Source organism: Aedes albopictus, chromosome 1 (genome assembly GCF_035046485.1).
Source record: "Aedes albopictus strain Foshan chromosome 1, AalbF5, whole genome shotgun sequence".
In the NCBI taxonomy this organism is placed as follows: Eukaryota; Metazoa; Arthropoda; class Insecta; order Diptera; family Culicidae; genus Aedes; species Aedes albopictus.
This window is the reverse complement of record NC_085136.1, coordinates 68,163,897-68,173,480: the sequence shown is the minus strand read 5'-3', so window position 1 is coordinate 68,173,480 and position 9,584 is coordinate 68,163,897. Positions and strand designations below refer to the sequence as shown.

The following is a 9,584-nucleotide window of genomic DNA, read 5'->3' as shown; positions in this document are numbered from 1 at the left end:
GAAAAAAAACTCAATAATAGCATATTTTGATATGGAGATCAAAAAGTGATATTCGTTCGTTTGAGATAAGAGGTAAAAGTACTGAAAATAATATCTCAATTTTACTCCTGGAACATCATCATCATAGCACATTTAGCTCTTGGTAAGATCTGACCAATAGCAGTGAGCTATTTGATTGATCTTCAAATATCATACATATTTTGCTATTGGTTAGATGGTTCAAGAACAAATTTTTGTTATTATTTTCAGTATTTTTACCTCTTATCTCAAACAAACCAATATCACATTTTGATCGTCAGTACTTGAACTCTGCCCGGGTTTCTGTAAGTGTCGATCAAGTTAACATACAGTTTTTAGTTTACTAGTCGAGCTGAGGAAGGATTTGGCACTGTTACGTGAATTGCTCGGAATATTTTACATAATCGACCATGCAATTTGTTGCATTTGGAGTAAAAACCCTGTCAGCAAATATAAATAATTCCCTCCTACATGTACAGTGTTCCACAAATGATTAACATTTACCAACCGCAGGCATTTGCACAGTTGTAACCGCATGATGAATTACCCCACATAATTTAATTTGTTGTAATCATCCACCCTCCGCGTGGACGCGGTAAACTATTACTATGGAAAAAATGAAACACCGGAAATTATAATTGATTAGCAGTTTCAGCAATTATAAAATTGTAATTGCTCTGTAACTATACAAATCAAGGGCTTGTGAAAACTGTAGTAACATTCTTTTAAAAACTCGTGCAATCTTGAAGATCCATCATATGGCGGATGAAAAAGATTACTTACCTTACCTTACCGGCAGACTAAGGCCTGAGTGTCCTCTGCTATACGTAGGAGTCGTCTCCATTCTACTCGGTCCATGGCTGTGTGTCTCCAGTTCCGCACTCTGTGAAGGGTACCCAAATCGAAATTGTCCTCCCCTTGATCGATCCACCTAGCTCGCTGCGCACCACGCCTTCTTGTACCCGTCGAATGACTCTCGAGAACCATTCTAGACGGGTTGCTATCCGACATCCTGATGACGTGCGTGATCCGCCAACCGTAGCCTCCCGATTTTCGCAGGACAATGGTGGGTTTGCCCAGCAGCTCGTGGTTCATTCGCCTTCTCCAATTCCCGTCTTCCATCTGCACTCCGGCGGAGATGATACGAAGCACCTTCCGTTCGAAAGCTCCAAGGGCGCGTTGGTCCTCTGCACGTAGAGTCCATGCTTGATGCCCATAGAGGACTACCGGCCTCATCAGTGTTTTGTAGATAGTTAACTTTGTGTGACGGCGAACTTTGTTCGATCGCAAGGTTGTGCGGAGTCCAGAGTAAACTCGATTTCCTGTCACAATGCGTCAGGTTGTTTGCCTAAGATCCCCTATGGGAAGATTCATTTATTACGTCCATCGTTTTTCGGGATTTCTAGACCCCCCCTCCCCCCTCTGTCACGCTATTTTCCTATACCTAATACACGTACTGTCACACTTTCTTAGACCCCCCCTCCCCCCAAAATGTTGGACGTAATTTTTGAACGTTCCCTATTCACCGTGGTGGGGCTGCCACCTTAGGTATAGCTACCGATCTGCGCATTTGGATCTCCAATGAGTATTTGGACATCTTGATTTGGTGATTTGGGATAGTGACTGAAAACAGACACATTGAGAAAACTTTTTGTAAATTATCAACGAAGATAACTTTTATTAACTCTAAATAACAAAATTGCATCGTGAAGCATAAAAGTTGTCATTTCAATGTTTATAATCCAGCGCTGTAGAAACGGAATCATAAGTCAAATACATAAAAATGTAAAACATGAAATGAACATAGGACAATATCATAAAGTCGTCCGAAAAGTGTAAACATAAACAATCGGTGAATTTGCTTCACCCAGGCTACACGCCAGTCAAATAACAAAATAATAAATATCGTTTCCCCCCGCCGGAGGGAACGGTTTTAACAGAATGAGAAGCGATACTCCCTAGCACTACAGGAAGTAAAGCTTCTTCTCGAGCAGATTGCTCGGTGCCTGGTGGATGAACTGCCCGACCAGGAAGGACAGCTTGTGGGCGTACTGGCACACCGCCGGTACCCGCGTCGTTCCGGACCAGTTGTAGTACAGATGGCACTGCTTGTAGGACAACATCTGCAGGTGGTCGACCTTCAGGCCGGACGTGTCGTGGATGACGTTGTACGCGGTGGGGGACACCGTTCCCTGTCTGACCGACTGCGAAACGATGTAGAAATCGGTTCTGGAAGAAAATGTGAAGATTGGTTAACTGAATTGTCTGCAGCGGAGTTCGTAACTTACCGTTCCGGAAGGGTCACCACATCGTCGACCACGGTTCCCGGCCGCGGATTGTGCTTCCGGTCGAAGAATCTCGTGTTGATGCGCTTGTTCACGATGAAGAAGGTGAACATGGCGTCCTGCTCGGCTCCGGCGGATTTGTAGATCTCGTTCAGTTTGTCAACGATGGCCTTGACCTCGTGTTCGTACACGTAGTGCAGCTGACCCTCGCCGACACCGTCCCGGTAGAAGAAGATACGTTTCGGCAGTTCGTTGTACTCTTTGCGGTACTCGTTGAGGGCCTTGACCGTGTTCAGCGGCAGGTAGTTGCAGATTTCCTCGCCATGTCCGTGTTGGCTCACGGTAGAGAAGTACTTCGGGGTGCCTCGGTTATCGTGGTCAAACGTGGCCACCATGGCTCCGTAGGATTTGGACTTGTCGTTCGTGTCGTGGCAAACGTCAAAACCGACCGTCATCAATCCGTTGAGGGGGATCTTTACCTTCCATGGTACTCCACCCAGCTTGCAGTTCATCTGGATGACGACTTTGGTCGCCACGGACATCAGTGTCCGAACGTTGCCGCCCTTCGGAGTGATGGTTTTCTGGCAAATGACCTGCGTCGGAACGGCGCGATCCACACAGCACTTCTTCTTGATGGCCGTGTACCGATCGGCCTTCTGATTCGTCACCACACACATGATCAGCTGAGGATCCTTGTTCACCAGGTTGTCCAACATCCGCACGTAGGTGCCGGGATTATCATCCGGGATGGTTACGAATTCGCACTGCCGGATTTCGAACCGCATTCCACGGGCGGCCTGCATCAAGCAGCCAAGGAAATCGTTAGCCTCCCGCTGGGCTCGATTCGGCACGACCACGTACCAATGGTCAAGTCGAATGGTGGAAAACATCGGATTGTTCCGGAAGTGCTGGGTCCAATCGGCGTTGTCACCAGCCGGAACTCCCCTAGGGAAGCGAAACACAAACGATTTAGAGAGAACACAACTGTAGGGGGGATCGCTAAAATAACTTACGGCGCCGTGGTCGAGAAGTAGATCGTTTCCTGGGGCAGCAATCGACCGGGGAGTTCGACCAGACGCTTGTCCAACTCCATCTGCCACACCTGGAACACTTCAATGCTCGCCGGGGTGGTCTGAAGGCGACGGTTGAACGTTTCCAGTCGTTCGATGCGTCGGTCCGGGTTGAGGCGGGTATACTCGGACATGGCACGCATCATTCTGAAAGTTTAGTTCAATCAACACGGATTATTTTCATATAAAACTGGTCGGCACTGAAGGTAACAGAACTAGTCAAAGAAAGGCCTTCCTAAAAGATGTCGAAAATGTATTCGAAACGATTCAGAGGCAAACCAGTCAAGGGCTGAATGCCTCATTAATAAAGCTAAAAATAATGATAATATGGAACGAGCTCACCAATTTACTACACTGCAGTAAAACTGACGCATGCGGCATTGAAAATTTTTACACATTTTTGGTTCTTCCGGGGGTGCTTCCAGTAATTCTGTAGAAATTCGCTCACGATTATTTTTATGTATGGACAAACGGCTACGAGGGGAGAGGCATTTTTGGTCTACGCCCCTTGTGAGATTATTATCAGAATGTTTGATATTCCTCACAAAGTTTTACTGGGATTCCATGAGGAATTTCTTCTGGCGTTTCTCAGGATATTTATCAGAAATTCAGCTACAATTATCTCCAGGAGTTTCATCTGGGATTCCAACGGAAGGTTTCCAGCAGTTGTCCCTCGAAATTATCCAAGAACGATCTTTGGTTCCTTCAAGAACTTCTGCAGGATTACCTGCATGAGCTCCTTCTGGAAGCCCTCCAGCACTTCATTCAGGGAATTCTCTAGAGTCCAGTCCAGAAGGTGCTTCTGGGAGCCATCCTAGAGTTCCATCTGGAAATCTTCCGGCAGCTTTTCTGTTACTTACCGTCTTCCATCTGCACTCCGCCGTAGATGATATGCAACACCTTCCGTTCGAAAATTCCAAGGGCGCGTTGGTCCTCTGCACGTAGGGTCCACGTGTCGTGCCCATAGAAGATGACCGGTCTAATCAGCGTTTTGTAGATAGTCAACTTCGTGTTACGGCGAACATTATTCGATCGTAGAGTTCTGCGAAGTCCAAAGTAAGCACGATTTCCTGCCACAATGTGCCTCCGAATTTCTCTGCTGGTGTCGGTGTCGGCGGTCACCAGTGAGCCCAAGTACACGAATTCTTCAACCGCCTCGATTTCATCACCGTCGATATGAATTCGGGGTGGCGGGCGCGGTGATTCCTCCCTGGAGCCCTTTGCCATCATGTACGTTGTCTTCGACATATTAATGACTAATCCGATTTGTCTGGCTTCACTCTTTAGTCTTTAGTCGGATGTACGTTTCCGCCATCGTCTCAAATTTACGAGCAAATTGTCAATATACGAGCAATAATATCAATATCATCAGCGAAACCAAGCAGCTGAACAGACATCGTGATAATCGTTCCACTCGTGTTTATCCCCGCTCTCCTTATTACACCCTCTAAAGCAATGTTGAACAGCAAGCACGACAGACCATCACCTTGCCGTAACCCTCTGCGAGATTCGAAGGGACTCGAGAGTGTCCCTGATACTCGAACTACGCACATCACCCGATCCGTCGTCGCCTTGATCAACCGTGTCAGTTTATCCGGGAATCCGTATTCGTGCATAATCTGCCATAGCTGTTCTCGATCGATTGTATCATACGCCGATTTGAAATCGATGAACAAGTGATGTGTGGGCACGTTGTATTCGCGGCATTTCTGCAACACCTGGCGGATGGCGAACATCTGGTCCGTTGTAGCGCGTTCACCCATAAATCCAGCGTGATATTGCCCCACGAACTCTCTTGCAATCGGTGATAGACGGCGGCATAAAATTTGAGAGAGTATCTTGTAGGCAGCGCTCAGTAGTGTGATCGCGCGGTAGTTCCCGCAATCCAACTTATCGCCCTTTTTGTAGATGGGACACACGATACCTTCCATCTATTCCTCCGGTAATACTTCCTCCTCCCAAATCTTGGTAATGACCCAGTGTAGTGCTCTCACCAGTCCTTCTCCACCGTATTTTAGAAGCTCGCTTGGTAGTTGATCTGCTCCAGCGGCTTTGTTGTTTTTCAACCGGCCAACCTCCTCCTCAATCTCTTGAAGGTCAGGGGCCGGAAGTCTCCTAAATCTGTTACCACGCTACCTTCGGTACTTGCAACGTCACCATTGAGGTGCTCATTGTAATGCTGCCACCACCTCACGCTCGCTCGTCAGAAGATTCCCATAATTATCTCGGCACATGTCGGCTTGTGGTGGCACAAAGCCTCTGCGCGAGCGGTTCAGCTTCTCGTAGAACTTATGTGTGTCCTTAGCGCGGTACAGCTCTTCCATCGCTTCGCGATCTCGTTCTTCCTGCTGGCGCTTCTTCATCCGGAAGACTGAGTTCTGCCTGTAACGTGCCTCATTCACTCTCGTACGGTGTTGCAGCACTCTCGCCCATGCTACCATTCTTCTCGTTTTTCAACTGTTCACATTCGTCGTACCAGTCGCCGTCTACCAGTCGTTTCTGTGATTCGAAGTCGCGAAGCCTAGTGCTGTAGCCGAGGTACTACCTATGGCGGATCGGATGGCCCTCCAGCCATATTCAAGTGTAGCTGCGCGAAACTGCTCTTCCGTTGATAGGGCCACTGCTAGCTGCTGCGCTTAGTCTTGAGCCACTTCTACGTTACGTAGCTGCTCGATGTTGAGCCGCGGCGTACGACTTCGACGCGTGGTGATAACTGTCGAAAGTGTTGAGCGCATGCATACAGCGACTAAGTAGTGATCCGAATCTATATTCGCACTGCGGTATGTGCGGACGTTGGTTATATCCGAGAAGAATTTACCGTCGATTGAAACGTGGTCGATTTGGTTTTCTGTTTGATGGTCGGGTGATCTCCAGATGGCTTTGTGGATATCTTTGCGGGGAAAGAAGGTGCTTCGGACTACCATACCACGGGAGGCTGCAAAGTTTACGCATCGCTGGCCGTTATCATTCGATAAGGCGTGCAGGCTGTTTCGCCCGATTATCGGTCTGTACATTTCCTCCCTTCCTACCTGCGCGTTCATGTCGCCGACAACGATTTTCACGTCACGCGGCGAGCAACCATCATATGTTTGCTCTAACTGCGCGCAAAACGCTTCTTTCTCGTCATCAGGTCTCCCTTCGTGTGGGCAGTGGACGTTGATGATGTTGTAGTTGAAGAAACGGCCCTTAACTCTTAACATGCACATCCTTGCGTTGATCGGCTGCCACCCGATCACACGTTGTCGCATCTTGCCCAACACTATAAATTTTGTTCCCAGTTCATTGGTGGTGCCACAGCTTTGGTAGAATGTAGCCGCTCGATGCCCGCTTTTCCACACTTTCTGTCCAGTCCAACAAAGTTCCTGCAACGCCACGATGTCGAAGTTGCGGGGATGTAGTTCGTCGTAGATTATCCTGTCACATCCTGCGAAACCTAGTGACTTGCAATTCCATGTTCCAAGTTTCCAATCGTAGTCCTTATTTCGTCGCGTGGGTCTTTGCCGATTGTATCGAGTCGTACTTTCTCCTATGTTATTCGCAATGGGGATTTTTACGGGTGGCTTTATTGGGCCTACGCCAACACTTCTGTCTCGCCGGAGGGCCATCGCGCCAGTTCTGTTTAACGTCCCCAACCAACACTGGGACGACCACGCTGATGGGGCTACCACCTTGGATCTAGCTGGGCGTGGTGCAGCGTTTTTTACTCGCCGCTGGATGCCAGAACAGACGCTCGGATCGTACCTCCTCAATCTAGCTGAAGTCAGGAGGACAACAGTGCCCAGGCTGCACTACCAGCCAAGCACACAACTCTTAGCTGGCGGTCTTTGTCATCGCTTGAACCGTGGAAGCACGAGGTAGGAACTTGTGAGGACCAAAGCTATATTGGACGCTCTCCGTATCGACTCACCGTTTTGCAGCCTACTCTCGGTTTTAAGGGCACAGATATAATAAAAACCTAATCCAGTGCTCCGGATCTTCTTATTTCTAGCTTATGACAAGTGAGCGAAAGTGGAATTAGTATTATACTGTCGTTAGTTGTTGAATTCTTATAATTTATGCATTTCAGCTTCTGGTACCCTATTGAACTGGGGTTCAATGAAATTTGTCCTGAAGACCAGTCTCGTAACCTCACTTTTTACCTGTTCAACGACCCTAAAACTTGCAATTACGGAGGATCCAGGATCAAAACCAAAGTGCAAATGGACGGAAACGGCTATTCTCGTCATTTTCCACAAATTACAAGCTAATTTGTTGAGAAAATTCTAGAATTTACATTTCTCGGATACTATTATACGTCGTTTTGAAAAAGTATCCGAGATTTGTTGAACAGGTAGAATTGAGGTTAGGGAATCGCCACTGCTGAAGATTCATTGGGCAGATAAAAAGTGAGGTTATGAGACGCCGCTGGACAATAGAATTTTTCTATTGTTCTTTCATTATTAGCGGACAAAACCTAACCACCCTTCGTTACATGCTCAATTTCGAGTTTTTGGTATTGTACCCCCATATGTTGCCGAAAGACGTTACCCAACACCGAAAAATTGATGAAACAATCTGAACAGTGTTCAGTTTCACCCCGACCAGCGGTCTCTACTTACCGGAAATCACTTCGCATCTGTTCCGTGAGGCCCGTCATCTGACACAGTTCCGGCACCAGGGCCATCAGCTCGTTGCCACCGGCTCGCAGATCGCGCTTCTTGGCGCGCGAAAGCAACATCGGCTGGTTCGGATCCCGGATCCGGATGTTGTACTTCTGCTGGTAGTAATCGATGAACGAGATTTTCCCGTTTTTCGTTTCGAACGTGCTGGACGGAGTCGTATCGAACGACACGTCGTGGATGGTGTAGGTTTTGTTGTTGTATCCGGTCAGTACGACCACGCCCAAAACGGACCGTGTGAAGGCGTCCTTGTAGCTTCGGTCGTGCCGCTGGCAATCCCGCAGGATGTCATAGCACGTTTGCATCCGCATGGTTTTGTGAGCGATCTCGCAGCACACGAGGATGTCCTGCTCGTGCTGGCGGATACTGGTGACGTATCCCGGCCACAGTTCAATATGATAGTCACGGATGGTGATCTTGGCCGCCGCATCGAACAAATTTCGTCCAACCAGCTGCAGGTTCAATCCACCCATGGCACGACGTAGGATCAAATTCAGAACCTGGATTCCGGTTTCGTTAGTCATGTCAACGGTCCCCGTGTGGACGATTTTGATTTGGTACACTTCTCCCGTCCGCTCGTGACGACATTCCAAAGATAACTGCTCGCTCCGCAGTTTGTTCACCATGAACAGCTGAGTTCCGTCAAACAAATATCCGCCGAAGGTCTTCTTGTGCTGACTGATCAGCCCCTGCATCAGCCGGATACTGTCGCACGTTGGAGCAAAATCCACCCGGTACTGATACAGCGTCCACTCGATGTGTTTTCGCAGCTTAAAGTAGTTGGCATGGAGCTGCAGCGGTTGTCCGGTGGTTCCTTGCTTCGACGGAGCATCCAGGGCCCGGGTGCGGAGCGTATCCGCTACGCCCCGACGGCCACGCATCGCTCCTCGGCTTGGTCCCGCAGCGGCTGCCCCATTACCATTGCCATTCCCGTTTCCACTGGTCGAACTAGACGCCCCACGACCGGCCGAGGCATCCCGATGGGTCATGGCACGCCCTTCGGCGCCCGGGTGCTGGAAGGTTGGACGAGGCTAAAAAACAAAACAAACAATATCGGATCAGTTTCGGAAATGCCGCTCAACAGACGCTTATTCTACATTACCCCTGAGACACCGACGCCGCTTCCCCGTACGGGAGCCTGACCACGACCTTCCCGAGCTTCATGGGACAAGTTTACGGCAGTATAACCGCGAGCTCGGGCGCGTCCCTGCGATTGACGGTCGGACATGTTTCTGAAATCACCAATTTTTGAGGTTATGTTTACTGAGAGGGGACGGACTCCGCCACGCGTCATTTTGAATTCAAATTTTCAGTCAAACCATGCTCGAAGGCCGCCGATCCATAAAATTTCAACTTACCCGAACTTGAATCAAATGAAAAACCCGATGAAACCAAACACTCAATTTTCCCACCTACACACAACAGTTTAGCACAGTTTTAAGGCATTAATCTGAGGCACTTTTTCACTTTCACAATATTCTCGCGAGTTTACCAACAAACCATCCTAGCGCGTGTGGCGAAACATTACGACTGTAACCGGAAACACTTTCGAT

The 9,584-nt window shown here is 48.5% G+C and overlaps 1 protein-coding gene across 1 annotated transcript; it reads right to left on the bottom strand.

Moving 5' to 3' along the window:
• Nucleotides 1-1,672: 1,672 nt before the first annotated feature.
• On the bottom strand, nucleotides 1,673-9,584 carry LOC109412093 (protein aubergine). Its single transcript, XM_029853801.2, has 6 exons — nucleotides 9,390-9,584; nucleotides 9,134-9,263; nucleotides 7,972-9,062; nucleotides 3,317-3,520; nucleotides 2,307-3,248; nucleotides 1,673-2,247 (listed from the first exon to the last, which is right to left on the bottom strand). Exons 2-6 carry the CDS (start codon nucleotides 9,257-9,259, stop codon nucleotides 1,983-1,985), a joined length of 2,628 nt encoding a protein of 875 aa, XP_029709661.2. The 5' UTR covers nucleotides 9,260-9,263; nucleotides 9,390-9,584; the 3' UTR covers nucleotides 1,673-1,982.